This window comes from Ranitomeya variabilis, chromosome 3, assembly GCF_051348905.1.
Source record: "Ranitomeya variabilis isolate aRanVar5 chromosome 3, aRanVar5.hap1, whole genome shotgun sequence".
Classification (NCBI taxonomy): domain Eukaryota; kingdom Metazoa; phylum Chordata; class Amphibia; order Anura; family Dendrobatidae; genus Ranitomeya; species Ranitomeya variabilis.
This window is the reverse complement of record NC_135234.1, coordinates 451,579,922-451,606,041: the sequence shown is the minus strand read 5'-3', so window position 1 is coordinate 451,606,041 and position 26,120 is coordinate 451,579,922. Positions and strand designations below refer to the sequence as shown.

At 40.6% G+C, this 26,120-nt stretch overlaps 1 protein-coding gene across 1 annotated transcript in view; it reads left to right on the top strand.

Annotated features, from left to right (window-relative positions):
- The window catches only part of LONRF2 (LON peptidase N-terminal domain and ring finger 2), a 64,783-nt gene extending 38,663 nt beyond the window's left edge, over positions 1–26,120 (top strand). The window contains exons 2-12 of the mRNA XM_077296557.1: positions 9,296–9,414; positions 10,993–11,115; positions 12,217–12,372; positions 12,826–13,033; positions 14,054–14,156; positions 16,357–16,471; positions 18,790–18,911; positions 21,009–21,167; positions 22,066–22,228; positions 22,540–22,689; positions 24,631–26,120. Coding sequence (XP_077152672.1) covers positions 9,296–9,414; positions 10,993–11,115; positions 12,217–12,372; positions 12,826–13,033; positions 14,054–14,156; positions 16,357–16,471; positions 18,790–18,911; positions 21,009–21,167; positions 22,066–22,228; positions 22,540–22,689; positions 24,631–24,789 — 1,577 coding nt within the window. The 3' untranslated portion in view covers positions 24,790–26,120. The remainder of the gene's footprint in view (positions 1–9,295; positions 9,415–10,992; positions 11,116–12,216; positions 12,373–12,825; positions 13,034–14,053; positions 14,157–16,356; positions 16,472–18,789; positions 18,912–21,008; positions 21,168–22,065; positions 22,229–22,539; positions 22,690–24,630) is intronic.

Here is a 26,120-nt window from a genome sequence, read left to right as displayed (position 1 = left end):
CCCTACTTAGACGATTTTCTCATTGTCGGGAACTCAGTGGATCACTGTCTGTCACAATGGGAAATTACTAAAGCTAAACTAGAACATCTAGGTTGGATCATAAACTTCGAAAAATCTAAATTACAGCCTCTAAATATGCAAAAATTCCTGGGGTTAATTTTGAATTCAGTAACACAGCAGTGTCTTCTCCCTGAGGAAAAAATAGCGCTAATCCAGAGTTACGTGTTAAAAGCAATTAAATCACCCTCCATGACACTTAGGCAAGCAATGTCCCTACTGGGGTCACTCACATCTTGCATCCCTGCTGTTAAGTGGGCTCAGTTAAGGCCCCGTCTCACTAAGCGATTTACCAACGATCACGACCAGCGATATGACCTGGCCGTGATCGTTGGTAAGTCGCTGTGTGGTCGCTGGGGAGCTGTCACACAGACAGCTCTCCAGCGACCAACGATCAGGGGAACGACTTCGGCATCGTTGAAACTGTCTTCAACGATGCCGAAGTCCCCCTGCAGCACCCGGGTAACCAGGGTAAACATCGGGTTACTAAGTGCAGGGCCGCGCTTAGTAACCCGATGTTTACCCTGGTTACCAAAAAAAACAAACAGTACATACTCTCCTTCTGATGTCCGTCAGATCCCTTGCTGTCTGCTTCCTGCTCTGACTGAGATCCGGCCGTACAGTGAGAAGTGAGAGCAGCAGTGACGTCACCGCTGTGCTCTCACTTCTCACTGTACGGCGGCTCAGTCAGAGCAGGAAGCAGACGGCAAGGGACCTGGACACCGAAAGGCGAGTATGTACTGTTTGTTTTTTTTGGTAACCAGGGTAAACATCGGGTTACTAAGCGCGGCCCTGCGCTTAGTAACCCGATGTTTACCCTGGTTACCAGTGAAGACATCGCTGGATCGGTGTCACACACCGATTCAGCGATGTCAGCGGGACCTCAACGACCAAAAAAAGGTCCAGGCCATTCCGACACGACCAGCGATCTCGCAGCAGGGGCCTGATCGCTGGTACGTGTCACACATAGCGAGATCGCTATGGAGGTCGCTGTTGCGTCACAAAACTTGTGACTCAGCAGCGATCTCGCTAGCGATCTCGCTATGTGAGACGGGGCCTTTACACACCAGATCCCTGCAAAAAGAAGTTTTATTCCATGACAGAGCCCTAAACGGCGTATTAAATGGAAAATTAACGTTGGGGCCTATAACACTGAACTCCCTCAGGTGGTGGTTAGACATACAGAATTTGTCAGCAGGGGTGCCCTGGATAGTAAATGTCACCCAAGTAATAACCACAGATGCCAGCTCTTCGGGGTGGGGAGCTTATATGGGGGACATGGTGGTTCAGGGACAATGGGAACCCTTCACAACATTCTCATCCAATCAGAGGGAATTGTTGGCAATTGAATTGGCTGTTAAAGAATTCCTCATATATCTACAGGGCCAGCACGTCAGAATTCTGTCGGACAACAGAGTGGCAGTCGCCTACATAAACCGGCAAGGGGGAACACGGTCCGAGACTTTAATGCAGATCACGGATCGCTTGTTCCAGGTGGCAGAGCTCAATTTTCAATCTTTGACAGCTCTCCACATCAAAGGAAAGGAAAATATAACAGCGGATTTCCTAAGTCGAAACACGCTAAGACAAGGAGAATGGTCTCTCAACAAGGATATTTTCAACCGTATCAGCCACAGATGGGGTCAACCAGTGGTGGACCTGTTCGCCACCAGAGACAACAGGAAAGTAAAACTCTTTTGCTCTCTAAATCCCAGGGAAAATCCCCTGGCGGTGGACGCTTTTCTAATAAAATGGGATTTTCCGCTGGCTTATGCCTTTCCACCACTGAATCTGATTCCTCTAGTGGTGGGAAAAATCAGAGAGGATCGAGCAAAAGTCATCCTTATTGCCCCCTTTTGGCCCAGAAGAACCTGGTTTGCCTGGCTCAGGACGATGTCGGTATCGGATCCCTGGGTACTGCCAGACATCCCGAATTTACTCTCTCAGGGACCAATCTCCCATCCACAAGTGGCAGCGCTCCGTTTAACGGCGTGGAGTTTGAACGGTCACTGTTAATAGATAAAGGCTTCTCTCCGAACCTGGTAGAAACGCTCCTAAAGAGTAGAAAGCAAATAACTACCAAAATCTACTCTAGAACTTGGAGGAAGTTCTTGTCCGTTTCTAAATTTAATATCCAAGAAGGGGTGCCAATACAACAAATCTTAGAGTTCCTACAAAAAGGGTTTGAGCTAAAACTCTCTACTAGTACCCTTAGAGTACAGGTCTCAGCTCTGGGTGCCCTGTTTTCCTGTAATGTAGCTAACAACTATTGGATAGCGAGGTTTATGAAGGCAGTCTGTAGAACTAGACCAGTGTATAAAGATAGGTCAGTTCCGTGGGATTTAAATTTAGTTCTATCCTCACTAACAAAACCCCCCTTTGAACCTCTACACGAGGCCTCGATTAAAATGCTGACACTTAAAACTGCCTTCCTAATTGCCATAACCTCAGCTCGCAGGGTAGGGGATATCCAGGCACTTTCCAGGCTTCCCCCATATACAGAGTTCCTGTCTGACAGAGTAGTTCTTAGACCAGACCCAGCATATCTACCAAAGGTAGCAACAAGGTTTCATAGGTCGCAGGAAATAGTTTTACCATCTTTTGTTCCTAATCCATCCAATCCTAAAGAGCAGGAGCTTCATACGCTAGACGTTAGGAGATCTCTCCTACAGTATATTTCAGTCACCAATAGTTGGAAGAAGGATGAGGCACTGCTTCTTTCCTTCCAAGGTCCAAACAAAGGATGTAGAGTGTCAAAATATTTACTGGCTAGATGGATTAGGGAAACTATTTCTATGGCTTATACAGCGGGTGGGGGACCAACTCCGCAGAATCTAAAGGCACATTCCACCCGAGCCATGGCGTCATCCTGGGCAGAAAGATCTGGAGTGTCGGTGGAACAAATATGTAAGGCGGCCACTTGGTCATCCCCTTCCACGTTCTTTAAGCACTATCGGTTGGATTTGGGGTCCTCCTCTGATCTCACCTTCGGGTTAAGGGTGCTGCAGGCTATAGTCCCTCCCTAAGGTAGCTTACATCTCTGTAAATCTCTCGTAGTGCTGTCATGGGAGTCCGAATAAAGCATTAAGCTACTTACGGGTAGCGGCATTTTTCGGAGGCCCATGACAGCACCCTTAGTTCCCGCCCTATTCACTTGGGGGTTGCACTTCCTGATATGTATATAGTGTGATATATAGATCTCACGTATGGTGTCTAGTTATAAAGTTAATAAAATATTTCTGTTTCAAAATTGTATATAATGTATATTTGTATGCCACTAACCGCGGTAGTCCTCTCAAGGCTCTGAAATACAACTGATGCATGGGAGAGGTGCCGCCCTTTTGTATCTGTAGGTTTCCTGTTCCTTAAGGGCGGATCCCCTCTCTCGTAGTGCTGTCATGGGCCTCCGAAAAATGCCGCTACCCGTAAGTAGCTTAATGCTATCTCATCTGGTGCCTGGAGATGGTGACATAATGGGCCTGTGTGATTTCAAATGCCAGGGCTGAATTTCAGCCCCAGTCCGTACCTGGTCAGAGCTGATTTGGTGGCACGAGGGACTTACACTATACTAGGCGGGTGGTTTTAATGTTACGGCTGATGAATGTGTGTTTGTAGTTATCGCCACATTTTCCATGCAGTACAACATATACTCTTGTCCTACTATTTTGTACTTGCAAATGCAACATAAATTTAATTTCCTAATGTACCAGCCATAATCATATTCAATTTGCCCGCAGAAACTATTCAAGGTCTTACAAGTTCATGCCGAGAATCGGAGCTTGTTAGCTGTTTAGGTAATTGTAGCTGTGATAGGTGGGGACCTGGCACCTGTTTTTGCCTGCAGGTTGTGATTTGTTCTCCTTAAAAAAAAAAAAAAAAAAAAAAAAAATTAAATTAAATTTACTGTGTGTACGTGAGGAAAAAGACCTGAGAAATAAACCGAGAAATATGGAAATCGCGGTCAAACGCTCCAAAGCTATTTAGTTCCTATAGATGGTAAAATAAAGAATACGTATAACCCTTGTAAGGGTGGGGAAGTACACTTCATAGCATCACATAGGTAGTTCAGGCATCTATTTTCTTTTCTTTTTTTATAAACTGCAGTTATTTCATTGAACTTATAGATACTGTCATATTACCATTGAATTACTAAAAGAAAAAAATATCTTGATGACTGTGAGCTGTAGGTATAGTAAGAAGTTAAAAAAAGATTAGAAAGTGAACAATTTATCCTGGAAAAATACCAGGACTTGAATTCGAAACGTGTTGCTGTTCTATCTTGCCGTTCTGCACTTGCTGTGCTTTTTATCGGGAATCCAATAAACTTTAAATATTTGTAGTCATTGGGTGATGCTGGACAACACTTTTTTCTAATTCGTGGATCCTGGCACTGCTTAGACTGGTTTCACACATCCGCCTGCGGGGTCTGGACTGGCAGTGGGTCCCCTGACCGCACACTGCAGTTCATTCTTGAACCGGGAATGCTTTACATGTGAAACCGATCTTCCGCTTAGCCTGAGTTTTTTTCCATCTGCCAATGTATTGCGTTATAAGAAAAATGAACGGTACATCATTGGGTGATTCTTAAAACATGACGACATGTATTCGCCAGAAGGGCACATTTCTGCACAGTAAAAGCCTAAGAGTATATTGCCGTACTCCTTTTTTGGTATCCAAAAGTTATACTTATCTAAATGAGCTTAACCCTACTGTGGAACCATGGGGTCATATAGACCCCAGCGCTGAATAAATTTAAATATTTCTAAAACTGGTCAATCTCAGACATTGACCTTCTATGTATTTTCAAGTAACATATTTCTGCTTATGTTGATGATATTTTGAATTTGAGTGGCCTAGCCAGTCTCCAGACCTTAATCCCATAGAAAACTTATGGCGGGAGTTGAAGCTCCGAGTTGCCAAGCGACAGCCTCAAAATCTTAATGATTTAAAGATGATCTGCAAAGAGGAGTGGACCAAAATTCCTCCTGACTAGTGATGAGCGAATATACTCGTTACTCGAGATTTCCCGAGCGCGCTCGGGTGTCCTCCGACTATTTTTTAGTGCTCGGAAATTTAGTTTTTCTTGCCGCAGCTGAATGATTTACATCTGTTAGCCAGCATAAGTACATGTGGGGGTTGCTTGGTTGATAGGGAATCCCCACATGTAATCAAGCTGGCTAAGGCTACGTTCACATTTGTGTTGTGCGCCGCAGCGTCGGCGCCGCAATGCACAATGCAAACAAAAACGCAGCAAAACGCATGCACAACGCTGCGTTTTGCGCCGCATGCGTCCTTTTTTTAATTGATTTTGGACGCAGCAAAAATGCAACTTGCTGCGTCCTCTGCGCCCGGACGCGGGCGCCGCAGGGACGCATGCGGCGCAAAACGCAAGTGCGACGCATGTCCATGCGCCCCCATGTTAAATATAGGGGCGCATGATGCATGCGGCGACGCTGCGGCGCCCGACGCTGCGGCGCCCGACGCTGCGGCGCAGACCGCAAATGTGAACGTAGCCTAACAGATGTAAATCATTCAGCTGCGGCGATAAAAACTAAATCTCCGAGCACTAAAAAATACTCGGAGGACCCTCGAGCGTGCTTGGGAAATATCGAGTAACGAGTATATTCGCTCATCACTACTCCTGACATGGGCACAAACCCCATCATCAACTACAAAAAAAGTCTGACTGCTGTGCTTGCCAACAAGGGTTTTGCCACCAAGTATTAAGTCTTGTTTGTCAGAGGGATCAAATACTTATTTCTCACTTCAAAATGCAAATACATTTATATAATTTATACAATGTGATTTTTTGGATTTTATTTTTGATATTCTATCTCTCAGTGTTTAAAAATAATCTACCCTTAAAATTTTAGGCTGTTCATGTCTTTGTCAGTGGGCAAACTTACAAAATCAGCAAAAGATCAAATCCTTATTTCCTCCACTGTATGTTCAAGTCCCAAGCAGCGATTATGATCTTCCTAGAATGTTTACATAAGGGTGCATTCAGACCTTGTAGTCAGTGTAGGTATATTGTATACATCACATGCCAAGCATATCCATAGACACATTGATAGCAATTTGTTTTCGCTATCTTATACATACATATCCAGTCATGGCTGAAAGTATGGACTCCCTTGAAATTGTTCCAGAAAATTAAGTATTTCTCCCAGAAAATTATTGCAATTACAAATTCTATCCAATTTGCCTTTTTATCTGGTTTTTTTGTGCTGTTTCAATACATACAAAGGAAATAAACATGTGTATAATAAAAAGTGTAATTGCAATAATTTTCTGGGAGAAATACTTAATTTTCTGCAACAATTTCAAGGGTGCCAACACTTTTGGCCTGTACTGTATGTGTATTTAAAGCCAGTAAAAGATGAATCCATATAGTATGTGGTTTATTGTTTACTGATAAAAAATTGTAAGGTCTAATTGATCAAAAAGTCACCTTAAAGAGAATCTGTCACCCAGGTTTTTGCCATGTAATCTGAGAGCACCATAATGTAGGAGCAGAGACCCTGACTACAGCGATGTGTCACTTGCTGATTCTGTGATTTCCTGTTTCAATACAATCACTGTTTTACCAGCAGGAGATTATCACTACATGACAACTGTCCTTGTGCATGATAGTCCAACTCTGCCACCTGCCCAGATTGGCAGCTCTGTGTCTGTCACTATACATTGTACACAGAAAGCTGTGATGTGGCGGGGTTATACACAACTCAACAACTGAGCTCAGCTAGATCTAGAGCAGCATATACTGTGATTCTATCATAACTGCTGCACCCAATAAACTAAGTGATACATTGCTGGAATCGGGGTCTCCGTACCTCATGCTTCTGTCAGATTACATGACAAACCCCCTTCTCACAGATTCCCTTTCCTGGATTACATAGTATTTGCCCAATCACTATAAATAAGCTTTTACTAATTAGCAAATAGACTTTTTATTCTACCACATCTGAAAATTCTTCTCATTGCCAGGTAAACACTGAGCCACTATTTGTAGAAATGTTCGTGACCAATCTTGTTAAATATTTTGACCTCCTTTAAAATGGAAGCACAAAGTAACGCTGCTGATGCAGTACCTAGTAAATATAGGGCGGCTTGCCCTGCGGAGAGCCTATTGATCGTGAAGAATGGCCCTCATTCTGCTGCCTGCTCCACATAATGGGAAAGCAGGCATCTATTTTTAGCTAGAACAGAAGTGAGTGAACCATGTCGCTATTATATATTGTTCCTTAATCATGTTTTGAAAGTAAGGTAACTGAGGAATAAAGGATATTTAAAGATATAGAAAATGCATGTTCCAGAATCTACACCGTATCAGACTACAGTGTTATTATTATTATTTTTTATTATAGCGCCATTTATTCCATGGTGCTTTACATGTGAGGAGGGGTATACATAATAAAAACAGGTACAGTAATCTTGAACAATACAAGTCACGACTAGTACAGGAGGAGAGAGGACCCTGTCCGCGAGGGCTCACAACCTACAAGGGATGGGTGAATAAGACATGTAGCTGATAGTATCTGTGCTGATATTGATCATCCTACAAACCTTCCAACTTGTAGCATGCCCATTCTGTTGCAGATTGCCTATGGACGACATTTGTGGCCAAACTACGGCACAAGCCTTGCTTTTTGTGACTCTGGCATAATTCTCCCCTCCTGATCCTATTTTATCTTATATTATAACTAAAATTGAAAAATGTAAAAAAAAAATCTTTGTGTGCCATGCCCTTCTACCTACTCTTCACGGTCCTAACTTTTTCTGTAAGCCATCTGTCCGTAGCAGAAGCTTACCTGCTTCCGTAAAAGGAAAAAAGTATGCTAAGTCTGGACTCCTTGGCTGTGCCCTACTTCACAGTCCCGAACTAGCTGATTAATGGAGTATTATTTCTACAAACAGGATTGTTTTAGTAGCATCCTACGAACTGACAAATGGGTAACGTGAATTGCCTCACACTTGTGCTTCTTCAGGGGGATAAGCCTCCCCTGAGTAAGCAATGGGTGAAACTTGTGTTGGGTCTATCCTCTCTTTTCCCCCAACCATGTGATGCTCCTGCTCGCCTTGGTGGCAGTTTACTGCTACTGGATCTATGCTTTCCTATTGTTGGTTCACTGTTAAGAGATTTTGTAAAATCATTTTTTCATTCGTCCATTTATGTATTTTGATTATTTGGTTTTATTCTTCCATGAATTAGGATATTGGGGTGACAGCCGGATGCTTAACCCTGGGTCATATATGTCTCCTTTTAATTATGCTTTTCTATAATCTGTAAAGATCTTGGCTGTTTGTTTGCTATGAACTCCTAATCCTTGTAGTTTTCTTTAGATGTATAAGGTAATGCTGTGGTTACATTTGCCATCTAAATGAGTACATATTTAATAACTATTTATACATGCAAACAGACTTTGTAATTATGTTAATAGGAGGATTACGCATTTTGCATAGAGTTTAATTGGGTATACTATTGTGACCCATTTATTTGCTTCTCAGTTTGCTACAATCATCTAGCATAGCCCCATTGTCTTTTGGAAATCAGAACAGGGTCAGAAATCGACCTCCTCTCCTATTGCGGCAATACACAGCTGCTTTTTTTCCCATGCTTTAAACTTAAGCCCTGCTTATTCATGGCAAAGATGCATGGAATAAAAAAGTCCAGTTAAACCATCTTATTACCTATCCACTGGAAATGTAATGACTTACTGATTGGTGGGCATCCCACACTGACCAACAGATTGGGGAATTTTTATTTCTGATGGGCAACATTGTTCCCAATTACAAAATGACACAGTAAGTTGGACTCCTGAATGCTAGTCCATTTATTCTTTAAGGGACTGCCAGAAAAGGTTTGGTGAATAGGAGCCCATAGAGAATGAATGAAGCAGCGGTAGAGCATGTATACTACTGCTCCAGTCTAATAGTCGGACCTCTACAGATCAAACAGTGGGTCAGTTCATAACTTATCTTCACTGGACAGCCCCTTTAAGTGCCATCCTTCTCTGGATTGGCATGGGTCTCAGGTATTGTACGGCCACCAATCAGTATGTTATGTTATATCCGAGATGGGAATATCCCTTTAACACCAAATATCTGCATTGCTTTTGCCTAAAAACTAATACTAAATTTAATAAAACTGTTTAAGGTGATAAGACAATAATTAATAATCACATGTAAATTACACATTACCTGGAAAATTAAACAACATTGTTTTTCTTTTCTTTAGCTCCCCGTGACTCGCTATTAACAGTACAAAGAGCTCAGCTCTACTTAGCCATGAAGAACTTCAAGCAAGCCCTTAATGATGCTGATACCGTCTGCAGAAAACAGCCGCTCTGCTCTAAGGTAAATGGGTGGCATCACAAGAAAACTTCACTTTTAGACGAAATGCAGAAAAAAGCTCTAAAGTAGCAAAAAATGTATGAACTTGAGTGAAGTTCCTTTATATAATAAATGAGGCCAGAAACAGAAGTCTTAGGAAATAGGAAATGCCTCTGACCAGAAAGCTGTAAGTGTATTCCCACCTCAGACATGTATGGGATATCCACGGGATGTGTGCGGAGACATGTATGGGATATCCACGGGATGTGTGCAGAGACATGTATGGGATATCCACGGGATGTGTGCGGAGACATGTATGGGATATCCACGGGATGTGTGCGGAGACATGTATGGGATATCCACGGGATGTGTGCGGAGACATGTATGGGATATCCACGGGATGTGTGCGGATCCCTCCATGACTCTGATAGAAAGGCTACTTATTTGTTCATTCAGAGGTCCCAGGCTGCCTCACCCGGCGTAATGGGTGTCTGAGAAACTCCAGTCCGGAGACCAATATGGGACGTGTCATGCCATGTGAATTGCTTTTTCATGTACATGTATGTAATGATTTGAGCCATTTTTTTTATTCTGTTATTGACATGCATCATCCTTTTTGGATTGTAGGACACATCATACTATAAGATACACCCCAGGTTTAGGTTTAGACAGCAGAACATAGAAAAATCACAATTCTAGCTAATTTAAACTTCCCTAGTGCTATAAATATGGGGTGGGGGTCAATATTACAAATTTGAATGCACTAAGGTAGAAGAATGCAGCAAAAAAGGGTCAGCAGTGCTTACCTGTTCAGGTCTCCGAACAAATGCACTCTCAGGATTCTGAAAACCCATATAGTAAAGATGGCGGCAACACAGGTGCAAAATACTGGTGAGACAACAACTCACAGCCTGCCAAGTCATGGAGGGGGTGAATGCCGCTTTGTGCAAAGTAATATTAAGCAATCACCCCCTCCATGACTTGCCATTAATTCCACAAACCTCATCATCACTGTCCCCACTGGTGCTCACTATCTAAATTGGAGTGCGGGATAAAACCGGAGAACCCGGAGGAAACCCCTGAAAACACGGGGGGAACATACTGTACAAACTCCTTGCAGATGTTGTAATTGGTGGGATTTGAACCCAGGACCCCAGTAGTGCAGGACTAAAGTGCTAACCACTGAGCCACCATGCTGTGTGAATCTAATTTTTTGCAGTTTCCTAGCATGAGCATCATTGTTCCAAAAACCCACTGTTGTTTTTTTGTTTTTCTTGTTGAAATTATGTGCCCTAATTAACACAGAGACAGCGCAGGATGAAGACTACTACAACATACATTCCGCAGATTGTCTCACCAACGGTAACGGAGTCCTAGCTCTCTTGATGTGCATCATCACCATCTTCTACGATACATTTGTATCCCTGTATTATTTTGGATAGCAGTGCATCATTAATACAGTTTCTTGTCTCCGGAGAACATGATGTCCTTTGCTGTTAGTTTAATCCTGTGTGCCAGTTTAATAGAGAGGATTATTTTTAGAAAGCATGGTACAAGATGCTTGGTTAATCGCTTTTAAAGCATGTCACGTTGTGTATGCAGGGACGTTATGTGAAGGCACAGGCGCTTTCTGGACTGGGGAGAACGGAGGAGTCGTTGAAGGAGTTTCTGCATTGTGTTGCCTTAAACCCTGAATGGAGTTCAGTGAAGGCAGAAGCACAAAAGGTAGAATTTAGCGCACCACACTTTTTTTTTTTTCTGTGCATCTCCAATGATTTTGGTTATCCAGCTCATTCATTTTATTAGTTTGTGACTAGTACATAGTTTGTAAAACCAGGGCTGTGGAGTCGGTAAGCTAAACCTCCGACTCCTCAATTTCCATGACTCCGACTCCACCAAAATGGACTCCGACTCCACAGCCCTGTGTAAAACTTTAAATGGACTGGTAACCAATCAAATAGTCCTTGGTTTATAAAATATAGTATAGCTTATTGATGGTCCATGGATCTGATCAGACCCTCACCTTTTAAAAGGTTTATCCAGTACTAAGTTTTTAGGCCCATAGTAAAAACAAACCAGGCAGTTAGTTGCTACCTACCCGCTGCCGATCTCTGCTGACATAGAGCAGTCACAGACCACTCCTGCCAGTGATTTTGCAGCTTCCGCTGATGTCATGTCAACAGGGCAGCATCTTCTCTTTTGGTGTACTTTGCTGATGGGGCATGACTGCCGATGTCATGCTGATTGATAGCCAGATCCCCACAGTAGGCAGTGGGGAGCCGGCTATTAATCATCATGTTTGTAATTACGCCCCATCAACAGAGCAGATCAGAAGAGAAAGAGCTGCTCTGTCTACATGGCGACAACGGAAGCCGCAAAGAGCTGCTCGGTTGATGTTGAGCAGCTGTATCGCGGTCAGAAGTGGACGGTGCCCCCTTTTTGCTTGCACCGAGTAGAACTGGCAGGTAGTGAACAACTGCCTGCTTGTTAGTTTTTAGGCCCATGTTAGAAAAAAATAGTCCTTGATAAATCCTTTAATTGAACAATGCAATGAAGCAAACAAATGCAGAAGGTGTAGCTGTATTTTTTTTAACATTTTTAATATATGTGCTTATTTTCCTTAAATGTAGAAGAGAAATGCACCTCGAACTAGGTACGATTTGTTCATGTGCCTTGTTAAGGTTTTATAAACGTTCGGAAAATAGATTTGGACATGACCCTTTACCTTTTGACGTAAATTAATTCTATTGGTAACTGTAAAATTCTATCAACAAACGCATTTAATAAGATGCAACTTAAAAATATTTTTATTATTTTTACCCTCAGCTGATATGTGAAATGCTGTTTCCGGACTTTGAGAATGTCCAGGCCAGTTTTGCTGTCCGCGCACAAGCTCCATACACGAGATTAAAGCCGGTCTCCCTAAATGGTCCAAACAGTTCTCCTTCTGTGGATGATGTATGTCTGCCAGGAGGCTCAAAGGTAAATGCATTGATTTCTATAGTAATTCACTATTTTTACTGCTGACTAACAACACCATGGCCGATTCATCAAGATCAGCGATGTTCACGGCGGTCTTGATGAGGGGGCGTGTTACGCTCAGACGCTCCTGATTCATTAGGAGGTGCTCGCTTCTTAATAAATTAGGCGCATCGGAAAATTAGTGCCTTGCCATAAATCTTACTACAGTCAGTGACAGGAGTAAGATTTCTGGTATAAGGTACACCGCAGCTCGTCCCTCATCAGCTACGCCCATTTTAGCTCAAGAATGTTGCAGCTTTACAAAGTATATTATGCCATAATTCTACTGTAATCTCTTTGATGAATTAGTGCCTATATCTATTCTTTTCTGTCCACTTGCAGTGTAATTTCCCAAACTACAGCCAGGAGGGACATGAGGTATTGCTAACATTTGCTGTTTTGTGTTCTTTACAGGACCCGGTGTTCAGACTAACCAAAGCCTCGTTTCAAATTAAAAATGTTCTAGACTGTCCTAATATTTGTGATCCATCGGATGACAAAACAACAAAGACCCTTGGAAGTGTCCTCTCTTGCCTTCCTGGAGTAGGCATTAAGAGAAAACGTGCCAGCACCTCTGAAGATGTTCACAGTATTGATCTCCCTGCCAAAGCCATCAGGAATGGTAAATAAAAGAAACCTCGTTAGATATCCTACAACAAAATGTTAAATGTTAACTTAACTTTCTAATAAAAAGGCTTGTTCAACTTAGAAAAAAAAAGACAAAAGCCAGGTAATGTTATAAAAAAACAAATTAACTTATACTTACCAATTCAGTTTTCAATGATCCAGGAGGAAATGTTCACCAGCAACAAAGGGATTAGTTAAAACTTAGCTATGACTAAGAGTTTTTATACCTGAAACGCGTCAGCTGTATGGTTTGTTGTTTTTTGGTTTTTTTTTTAATATGTGCGCATTCTCCCAATTTATTTATCGTATACTTAAAGGCTACATTTTAACTAATTCCCTTTGGTGCTGGAGAACTTGCCTTTTTGTATGATTAAAGAGCGACCTGGAAGCCAGACCACAGACTGTCTACTGTGGAAGTCTCCTGGGATACTGATTAGTGATGAACGCAAGTGCTCGTTACTCGGGATTGCCTAGGGTGCTTGGATATGCTCCGAGTATAGCGGGTGCTCGAGTGACATGTCCGAGTCTCCACAGCCGCATGTTTCACAGCTGTTAGACTGCCATTGTCAGGCAATCCTTGCATGTTTTGTTGCTGTTCGACTTGAACATGTCACTCGAGCACCCACCATATTCAGTGCATACCCGAGCACCCTAGGCAACCCCGAGTAACGAGCGCTTGTCTTCATCACTAATACTTATCTCTAACACATACAGAGCTTAATTGACGCTTTTCCTATTTTTTTGTATATTACCAGCTCAGCCTGTCAGTCTGGCATCACCACAAAATATTGGTCTATGCTGGGACTTAAAAATGATGTAGTCCCGTAATGATCAAATTAATGCTTCGGTGGTCATCTGACCATTTTTTTTTTAAAATCAGACAACCTTTCCAACCACTATATAAGTCCAATCAAGAAGTGTAGTTTCGCCAATATAACTCAGTCCCTAGCAGTTAAATAAATGTAAAAAAAAAAAACTATATAAAATGAAAACAAACCTATTATTTATTCCACAGATGCTGAATCCCCGTGGGAAGAGCCTACCTCACACTCAGCAGTTCGAGAGATCCCCAAAGAGTTGGTGGATTCTTCAGATTTTGAGTGTTCTCTCTGCATGAGGTATTGTTTCACAAGTTCTTGTAATGTAGCCTTTAATGTAGACAACAATGGAACACAGGCGGTGATATGTTGTAAATGGTCGGCTGAATTACTTGTATGTATTGGCTCCACAGATTATATTTTTGTCAAATGTAACAGATCTTAAAAAAAAAAAAAAGATTGATTCTGGGAAACATATCTACATACAGTATATCTACATGCTACTGAGAAGCAAATCTCCCGTAGCTGGAAAGGATTCATGTAAAAGCTGTTTGGTCATTAGTCTCACAGAGCTATATACAGTAATAGCTGTCAATATAGCTGTATTCTACATGTCAATTAGCTGGCTGTATTCTAGAGAGAATTCTGCTGTAGCTTATGGAATATATGTTACTGTACGGATATTTATACCTGCTCTTTGTTATAGAATGGGGAAAAAAGTATTTAGTCAGCCACCAATTGTGCAAGTTCTTAAAAAGATGAGAGAGGCCTGTAATTGACATCATAGGTAGACCACAATTATAAGAGTCAAAATGAGAAAACAAATCTAGAAAATCACCTTGTCCGATTTGGCAAGATTATTTTGCAAATTATGGAGGAAAATAAGTATTTGGTCATTAACAAAAGTTCATCTCAATATTTTGTTATAAGCATGCCAAAACTTAAAGAAAAATAGTTTTAAAAATATAAAAAAAAATTAAAGTTTAAATCACTCCCCTTTCGCCCCATTCAAAATAAAACAATAATAATAAAAAAAAAATCAAACCTACACATATTTGGTATCGCTGCATTCAGAATCACCCGATCTATCAATTAAAAAAAGATTAACCTGATAGCAAAACGGCATAGCGAGAAAAATATTGAAAATGCCAGAATTATGTTTTTTTGGTATCCACGACATAGCATTAAAATGCAATAACGGGCGATCAAAAGATCGTATCTGCACAAAAGTGGTATCATTAATAAAAACGTTAGCTCGGCATGCAAAAAATGAGCCCTCACCCAACCCGAGATCACGAAAAATGGAGACGCTACGGGTATCGAAAAATGGCTCAATTTTTTTTTTTCAAAACTTTGGAATTTTTTTTCACCACTTAGATAAAAAAGAACCTAGATATGTTTGGTGTCTATGAACTTGTAATAACCTGGAGAATCACAATGGCCGGTCAGTTTTAGCATTTAGTCAACCTAGCAAAAAAGCCAAACAAAAAGCAATTGTGGGATTGCACTTTTTGTGCAATTAGCAAAGCAAAAAATAAGCTTTCTTACCCAGTAACCACACAGATACATGATGTTACATCAATATTGACACTGCTTTATTAATGTTAAGCTGAACATCAAACTAAGGAAGTAAGAAAGCCAGTAAGCATAAGGGTATGTGCACACATTAAGATTTGCTGCAGACATTACTACATCAAAAACGTGTCTCTGGCAGGAAAGAGGTTGCATAGAAAATGCGTTGTTTTTTTTTTTTTTTTTTCATTTTTTCACATTCAATTGAAAAACGCTGCAAATATGCTGAAAGAGTTGACGTACTGCAAGTTGAAAACTGCTGCAAATCTGCAAGGAAAGAATAAGCAACATATTCATGAGATTTCAGAAATCTTTCACTTTACTGGGATAGGAAAATAATGTCTGCAGCACAAATGCGACTTGTGAACATACTCTTATAGGAGCTTTTTACTTTTCAGCAGGTTACTATAATATTTTGTTCTGATACCCCCATAACCCCACACTAATGATATTAACAAAATAAGTGGAATCTGGGAGTTTGAATTCCCCAAAAAAGAACCTGAAAAAAATTTTAGAAAAAAAAAAAGATAAAGTAATATCACATCTTTGGACCACAAGTGCAGGTAAACTCTGGCCGCAAAGTGCTGTGGACTTCCCAGACGCTAAAATGCCTATTATTGGAATACATTTTGCAAAAGTATGTGTATATATGTAATAATGAGCTTGTACATAAAGCAGGCAATACAAAATAAATCCTGTCCTATATAGATTCTCCATTGGTTCTGAAGCAACAGCGCCACCGTCTGATAGAACATAGATCTCCTTATATAATACTAGCAGTGTTAAATAACAGCAGGTTTTTCTGTGTCATGCTGATACTGGGGAGATCATCATCTATCATCATCCTCAGTTATGCTCGGGTACAGCGAGGGTTGCGCATATATAATTAGCCTGCATTTACATTTTCTATCTGCTTTTATTTGTTCAGGTTATTTTATGAGCCTGTAGCCACCCCATGTGGGCACACATTCTGCCTCAAATGCCTTGAACGTTGTCTGGACCACAACCCTCACTGTCCCCTCTGCAAGGAAAATTTGTCACAGGTGAGTTCATCATATTATACAGGTATTGGTGTGCCAGGGGAAATAAACAATTTATTATGGACACCCACAGGCATTGGTGCAGAGATTTTATGTCCCTACAAGCTGTTACACCAGATTAGCCCCTAAAGCATGTCGGTGCAGGAGGCTCCAGAAACTCGTGGGAATTTTTGTCCTTAAGTTACAGATTGCTTCTCGTACAATAATTGATAATGATAATCCTGTAATGCATACACAGTCAGGCTTGGACTGGCCCACAGGAGAATCGGAGGATCCTCCGGTGGGCCCACGTGCCCTCTTTTATGAGAAGTGCTTCGCACGATATACTTGAATCACTATATACAGACAATGGCAGAATCTTATTCATTTACCAATCTTCCCAGTTCATCTAATATATAAATTTGTGATTGAGGACAATGGCACGTTTCTATGTAGCTGAAAAGTGGGGCCCTGAAGTTGGTTACCGGTGGGGCCTCGGCACCCCAGACCGACAGTGTATGCTTGAAAGCTAGTTAGTGGCCATTCCTACAGTCAAAATTAATTGTGCATTCATTAAAACCCAAATTATAATTAGCAGGACTGGTAAAATATTGCTTAATATTTATAGAACATGTATGTCTGAACTTGGGTTAAAAATAATGGCCTGAAGAACAGTGATTGTCCTGAGGGAAATATCCATTAGATAATCAAAATTACTTTTTAAAAACCCTGATTTGTTCCGAAAACAGCACTTACCAGTTTATAGAGTGTGTAAAAAAGAGTAACGGCAGTTGCAGAATCTGCTAAATTTGTTTCTAATGTAACTTTATTATTTTACTAATTTAGAGTATGTATGTATATATATATATATATATATATATATATATATATATATATATATATATATATATATATATATATATATATATAATTGTATTAAGATTTTTGCAAATTGCCTATATCCAAAAATATAATAAATCAAGCATGAATTTTGCTCCTATCACTCCAACCTGTCCAGCGGATGTGAGAGGAGAGAAAAAAGGGGGAGATAAGGACCCATGCCTGCAATGGGGGGCCTGAGCAAAGATCACCTTAATAAAGGAATATTGTGCCTGAAGTCTGTGCTGTTAGAAATTGAAGCTTTATCTTATCTATAACTACTGCTAGTGAAGCTCAGTCACAGTTGAAAAGAAAACTCTCTCTCGAATAAGTGCCTGGCCATAATGACTGATCTGAGCAGTAGCAACAACCACCTTGAGAGAGACATCAACAACTAATTCTGGCAATTCCCCAAAGAGACATATATACGGATACAGAGTTAAAGACAGTGTTGCGGCCACAGTTAATTAGTTCTTTCCACAATTGCTGTAAAACTGGAATATTTTGCTGTGATTTTGGAAAATCGTGGCAAAATGTGCCGTTTTACACCAAATGGTGCCCAATAGCATCTCCACTTTTCAGGAAATGGGGCTGGGTCATTCTGACTTGTTGAGATATATATATATATATATATATATATATATATATATATATATATATATAGTTATTATTTTTTTTACCCAGTCTACCGATTGGATTAATTTACTTTATATTTTGATAGATCGGACATTTCGGTATGCAGCGATACCAAATATGTGTAATTTTTGTTACTGCTTTATTTTGAATGGAGCAAACGGGGGGGTGATTTGAACTTTTATATTTTTACATTTTTTTTTTTTAACTGGTTTCAATTAGTCCCTTTAGGAGACTTGAAGCTGCGATCATCCGATCGCCTGTGCTACGCATAGCATCGCTCCAGCAGTTCTGAGTGTATCATAACTCATGATGTATGAACACCGATCAGGTCAGCTGTCATGTGCAGGGAAAGGTCCGAGCCTGCATCACAGGCAGGGGACACAACCTTAGACGTACCTATACGTCCAATGTTGTGAAGTGGTTAGCCTGCAAATACGGGGTTAATAACATTAGGAAGGTACCCAACCACCGCATTGAAAGTGTGGGACCCAGGGGAAAATGCTTCAAAACACTTTAAAAGTCTCTTCCTATTTTATAAATATTGTAAAACCAATTTGGTGTTGATATGTTCAGTCTTTTGAGCATTTTTTAAGTTTTGAATGACACCTAATAGGAAGAGTGAAAATGCGTGTCACTTCTATAAACCGACTTCAGATGAAATCCACTTCAGACTAGCCGCTGTCCAGGTACATTTTCGATGCTTTCTATCAGACCTGAGAGACTTGTGCTTGTGAATAGGTTGTGTAGTTGAGTTCCTACAGTCTTCCAATATGGATTCGATGGCATTAATAATGCGAATTCTATCTTTTCTGCTTGTGTTCATCTAGTTCCTCGCAAGTAGAGCTTACAAGAAGACGCTTCTGACGGAAGAACTAATAATACGTTACCTACCAGAAGAGCTAAATGAGCGAAAGAAACTGCACGATGAGGAGATTAAGGAGTTATCAAAGTAAGTGTTGTGATTGAACAAAGGGTGTGTGTGACTAAGCCAAATGGCTTTTAGTCACAGTACAAGTCATATTGTAAGAAATCACATACCCCGTTAGCCTTATGATTTATGTGCTGACATAGGTATATTTACCAAATTGGTAGAGACTGCCTATGCATGAGGGAAATTGATTCAGAATGGGACACAATTACCTATAGTAATATTTTTTATAATATTAATGTACCAAAAATGTTAATATATGAACTTCTGTTCTTTTTATTGAAGCAATCAAAAAGCTGTTTTTTTAGAGCTCTTATTGAAGTCAGTAGGTGGAGAATATGGAAAAGACTTCAAAAAGCAGTACATCATGATCCTTGGACTCCCTCCCTTCCTGCTGACAGCACAGTCACAGCACTGGGGAATGCTCTGCAGTGACTCCATTAGCCCCTTGCATGCTATGATCAACAACAATCACAGCAAGTAAAGAGTTTGACAGCAGGAGATTGCTGCCTCTGTTACTCCATTACCTCCCTGCAGTAGGATTGTGGGGAGCTGATTTTTGCCCTGGCAACCAAAGGCCTAACACTGGCCTACGTAGCTGCCATAGACCAAATCCTAATAGATGTTGCCACAGGCATTATCTATTAGACTGTTTGTCTGCATAACTTTGACAGACTAGATAATGAAGAGCACTATACACAGGGTTGAATATTCAATGTCCTATGTGGGTCTAATAAAAAAAAATGCTATTTTTCTGAAAAAAAAAGAAAAAGTCATCCAAAAAACAATATCCAAAGAAGGATCTATCTGGTTATCATTGCTTCTGTAATGACCAGTACAATTTTTAAAATTTAGAATCTTTTTATTCCACACTGTGAATGTCACACAAAAAAAAAGAATATGAAAAGCTACAAAAGATTTGCAATTTTGTTCACCTTTCCTCACATAAAATGTATAAAGTGATTAAAAAGTGTTCTGGACCCAAAAGTGGTACCAATAAATCCCAAGGTCTCATAGAGCTTAATAAAAATTAGGCAATATGTTGCATGTACCCCAAAATGGTACCACTGTCAAATACAACACATCCAACAAAAAAATATGTTTGAAAAAAAAAAAAAGATGGCAAAATTAATGAACACAGGCATTTTTTCATTTTACTTAAAGTATTTTTGTACACCATCCTCTATGCATTCATAGGCTTAATGAGTCTTTCAGCTCCATCAGTCCCATCTGCCATAGTTGGTAGATGGGGAGGTGTTGTACTGTTAAGTAGGCTTAGGGTACCGTCACACAGTGGCATTTTTATCGCTACGACGGCACGATTCGTGACGTTCTAGCGATATCGTTACGATCTCGCAGTGTCTGACACGCTACTGCGATCAGGCACCCAGCTGAGAATCGTACGTCGTAGCACATCGTTTGAAACTTTCTTTCGTCGCTGGATCTCCCGCTGTCATCGCTGGATCGTTGTGTGTGACAGCGATGCGTTCGCTTGTAACCAGGGTAAACATCGGGTAACTAAGCGCAGGGCCGCGCTTAGTAACCCGATGTTTACCGTGGTTACCAGCGTAAAAGTTAAAAAAAAAAAAAACAGTACATACTCACCATCTGATGTCCGTCAGGTCCCTTGCCGTCTGCTTTCCGCTCTGACTGTCTGCCGGCCGGAAAGTGAGAGCAGATCACAGCGGTGACGTCGCCGCTGCGCTCTGCTCTCACTGTACGGCCGGATCTCAGTCAGAGCAGGAAGCAGACGGCAAGGGACCTGACGGACATCAGATGGTGAGTATGTACTGTTTTTTTTTTTTTTACTTTTACGCTGGTAACCACGGTAAACATCGGGTTACTAAGCGCGGCCCTGCGCTTAGTAACCCGATGTTTACCCTGGTTACCTGGGGACTTCGGCATCGCTCCAGCGCCGTGATTGCATTGTGTGACCGCAGTCTACGACGCTGGAGCGATAATCATACGACGCTGCGACGAATCGTGCCGTCGTAGCGATGTAAATGGTACTGTGTGACGGTACCCTTACACCTGAAAATACTAATTGATTATTTCAATAGTGTAGATGAACTAACATAAAGCCATCACATTGACACGTGTGTTTTTATCTCCAAACAGCTTGAGTAAAGATGTTCCGATATTTGTGTGCACTATGGCCTTCCCAACAATTCCTTGCCCGCTGCATGTGTTTGAGCCTCGGTATCGCCTAATGATCAGGAGAAGCATGGAGACAGGAACAAAGCAGTTTGGAATGTGCATTTCTGATGAACTGAAAGGGTGTGTAAGACTTATCTGGAAACATTACTTCTGTAAAGTATTATGGGAACAAATCGATGAAACCTACTAAGAAATAGAGAAAGTCACCTAGGCTTTCATACAGTTGGGTAGGCAACCTGAAAGTGGCCATGATAGCAAGTTTTCTTTTTTTACGGTGAACAATTTTAGTGGATTAAAAGAAATGTTCAGGTTGTTACTAGATTGTTTTCACTAGTTTTGAACTGTTGGACATGTAATGAGCTCACTTGGCTACCAAACTGGCAAGAAATTTTTTAAAGGTTGTAGGGTCTAGAACAGGTGTACCTGCAAGAGACAGGACCCCATAGGAAACTTTTGAATGTCACGTAGTGTAGGGAGCGGGTTCATGTCCACTAGACGGGCCCTGGTCGGGAATCCGTTCATACCGTACCCTCCAGTCCTGGCTCAGAAACCGGCGAATCCTCACGGTGCACAATGCGTGCTCTCGGGGCATTCATAAGTCTGCAGTCTCACAGAGTGACTGCATACGTAATGATTTGGACCAGTCAACACCTTAAAGGAAAGATCCTGAATTAGGAAAAAAGAAAAAATCACCTCCATCTTGAAGTACTGTATTTAATCTTGTATCTTTTAGCTACTATGAATTTCTCCTCATAGGCTGCTATAAATGGGTCAGACACTTCACTGAAGTCTCTGAGCACATCTATAAAACCTTTTGCACACAACGGAATAAGGGTTACCAAATCTGTAGAGTGGGTAAACTTACAATGTTACATGCGGGTAATAATAGTAGCATGATTTTGCAAAGTTATTCACTACTGATTATTTTTGACTCTGATATCAGGGCGATGTACAAAATGCTTTTGGAATGGGGGAAAAGAGAAATCAACACAAACTGTAACTCGTGCTGTCATTTTAGATTCGCAGACTATGGTTGCATGTTACAAGTGAGAGATGTCAAGTTTTTCCCAGATGGGCGTTCCGTAGTGGATACAATAGGCCTGAGCCGGTTTAAGGTCTTGAGCCATGGACAAAGAGATGGTTACAACACTGCAAATATTGAATATCTTGAAGATAAAAAGGTAATGGTAAATCTATAACTTCACTTCAGGCATTTATTATTGGTGAGAATGCATAAAGGCGTTTAGACCGCTACTGGTTTTTGAATGTCAAGTATACATTGTAAATACAAAGATTTCATCATCCTTCAATCCATAAAATCACATTCCGGGAGTAGAAGATTTGGGATTGCAGGTTCTAATTGGTTGTTTTCTTTGCATAACCAGGACAATATTAGAGTCTATATAAATAAAGACATTGATATAAATCAGTCCATTTTATGTACTGTGGTTCTTAGAAAATACAATATTGTAACCGTCATTTTCCCTTTTAGGTTGAAGGACAAGAATATGAAGAGCTTCTCCTATTACATAATTCTGTGTATGATCAAGCCTTGGCCTGGTTTTCCTCTCTTAAGGACAATCTGAGGGCACAAATTCTGAACCATTTTGGGTCGATGCCAAACAAAGATCCAGATCCACAGGTCAGAACATAATTCCTGGGCACTTTTATGAACAGTAGTGAAAGACAACAGTAAGCCAACACTCTAGTCACGGTTTTTCTAATCTTTTCCACCCTGCAGACAGCTGTTTAAGGCTTGTTAGGCTTTCTCAGTGCTTGATATCGAAGCTATGTATTCCTCTAGAGTGTAGGTCATGGGGTGTATTATAACAGACATAGTTGGGGGGGGGTATGGCTAAAAAAGAACCTAAAGAAAAACAGAAACCATGAACTCTAACTAATTTCAACGTCCATCTAAAATGGAATGCATTTACCTACACATTTTCAGCACTTTTCGGTTCAAAACTGAATTATGTTCTATGTTTTAGATTGATCATAACTCAATTCATAACCCATTCATTTTGTACCTAGTTCACCTTTCGCCACATTTTTTCTTAGCTTCTTTATATACTTTTTATCTTCCTCATTTACAGACCGCTCCTGCTGGCAATTCTGCTGCTTCCGATTGATGTCACATTGGCAGAGCATCTGCTTCTCTTCCACTTGCTCTGTTGACAGAGCGTGACTGCCAATGTCATGCTGATTGACAGCCAGCTCCCTGCTGTATACCTGTTCTGCTGACGGAGCAGCCCGGAAGACAAAAAGCTGCTTTGTTGACATAAAGAGGCAGGAGTGGTCTGTGATCACTTTGAGCTAGCAGTCTGAAAAGTTACTTCTTAGCCCAATAGGTAAAAAATAAAATAGTCCCGGAAAAGCCCAAAGTGCCACACCCTTGGATGAAACCACATCCTTGGATGAAAAGCAACCCCACTCATGAATAATCTCAGAATGCTTAACTGTTGGCATGATACAGGACTAATGGTATTGCTTTCCATTTCTTCTCCTAACAATCAGATTCCAGATGTCCCAAACAGTCTGAAGTGCTACCTTGGGTCCTGTGTCATGTCAATAGTAAAGCATCCTGAGACCATTCATGTGTGGGATTGTTTTTCATCCAGGGTAGTGGGCTTATTCACAATTTTGTCTGAGAACGTTAATAAAGAATAGTATCAAAACATCCACCAAGATCAACTTCTGACAATCCAGGCGAAGTGTTGTGATGACCAATGCCTCTTCTAGCATAATGTCACAAAGCACATGTAATAACTGTTTCTGTGAACAAAACATAAGTTTTTGGATCCATGGCCAGGAAGATGCCCAGATCTCAATCTCATTGAGAACCTGTGGTCAGTCCTTAAAGTTTTAGGACAAACAAAAACACATAAGTTGTGATAAACGCCAAACATTGATTATACAAGACCGTGTTGCTATCAGTCAGGATTTGGCCAGATACTGATATCCGGTATACCAGGGTGAAAGGCAGAAGTCTTGAAAAATAAGGGTCAGCACTGTAAATAGTCTTTGCATAATCTTGATGTATATGTCAATAAGCGTTTAAAAACATATGTAATGCCTATAAGGGTATGTTCACACGTGGCGTTTTACTACATATTTTATGCAGTGTTTAACAGTACCAGCATAATTAATTAGATTTCTGAAATCTTATGCACACACTTTTTTTTTTTCAGCTCATATTTTTAGCCCTGCCAAGACACAACATGTTAATTATTTTAGCATTTTAACAGCTGTTTTTCATGCTAATAAAACCGCTGGGAATATGACCATAAAAAACACACGTATTTAAAACAGCAATTTTCCTTCCACCAATTTGGGTTTTAGTGCTTAAAAAAAGCAACAAATACACCACATGTGAACATACTCTAATTGTACTAAGTATAATATAGAAACATTTGACTAAAAGATCTAGAAACACCGAAGCACCCTAACTCTCTGAAAACCCAAATTTTTGTGTCATTCTCTAAACTTTTGGCCACAGCTGTACTAGTTACAAATACAATGGTTTTGACTGTGAAATTGCTTTATTGTAAGACTTTTCTTAATGAAATTTACTTTTCTATTTCAGTTGAACTCAAGTGGCCCAGCCTGGTGTTGGTGGATGCTAGCAGTTCTGCCTCTAGAAAACAAGGCTCAGCTTACAATCCTTGCCATGACATCCCTGAAAGATCGCCTTCAGGCCATCAGACGGGTCTTATTATTTGTTACTCGTAAAAGACCCAGATGACAGAGGTTTTCTGCTCATGCTGTGACTTCGTTAATATTATTACTATTATATTTTAATTTTATTTTAAGAAAACTTTTTTTCTCTGCACTGAGGAACACTTTTTTTGATATTCATTGTCTTGGAATTTATCTGAACTCTTTCTGTGAAAATACCATGCAGTGAATGAACAACATTGCTACCTGGTTTATCTTGCCTCCATGCACTCTGCTGGTGCTTGATGATCATCAGATGCTCATTTGATGGCTACCAATCACCTAGAGTACCTTTATGTGGACACAAATGAAATCCTTCAATGATATGTCGTCTATGTATTTTCACATTCGGCTGCATTTGGGAGAGGAAAGACTAGACGTTGACCACTATGCAGGCTGGCACTTTTCTAGTGGCTTCCGTACACAGTAATGTTGGACAAACTGATTAATGTTGGACAAACACTCCAACCTTGGTGGGAACTGCTAACAATCTAATGTGTATGGGACCTTCCTATTTTTTTCAAACCGATGTCAGAGTGAGAAAGAGCGGGCATGCCGATTCACCCAATTCTTTTGTTCCAACTGAAGAGAAGCTGCTGCCAGAGATATCTGGCAGCAACATATTCCTCTTCCACATTGAAAGCACATGCATGATTGGCCGAACCCAAGGGGTCATGGTTGAATATAACTGTTAGCAAAACGAGTGCTCAGTCAACTGCCATCTAAGGTGTATTGGCATGCTAGAGGGGTTGTCTCACAACAGTTATTTGTGGCATATGCCATACTTGTTCAATAGGTATAGATCCTAGAAGTGGAACTCTTATCTTTCTCAGGAAAGGGGGCTCCCACTTCCCGCTAAGTCGCGACTGTCCTGTAGTGACAGGAAAGGTGAACTTGCATGCCAAGGTGTAACCCATATCTATTATACATTTATGGCATAAGATAATCTTTCAGGCAAGTAACAGATTTAATTTGAGTTACTTGGAAAAATAATAGAATTCAATACATATAATATCTTAAAGGGATATTCCTAATTCATTTACAGGATATCCACAGGATATTCCATAAATGTTTACTAGAGTCAGGTTCTTTGTTACCATCACCTATGTTAAGAATGAGGGGAGTTCCTTGACACCTGTCCTGTCTGCATCCCCATTTGCTGTCTCAATTTATTGTCCACCTTGAGGCCAATGGCCACCTCACCGGATAGTACAGTAATTGGGGGACTACCATTCTCAACATGGTCGAGGCTACATAGGTCAGTCAATTATGGCATATTTATAGGATATGGCATAATGTGCAAGTTAAACATACCATTTTAAATATGTGCATTTAAAAAGGAAGCAAAAAGTCTTAATT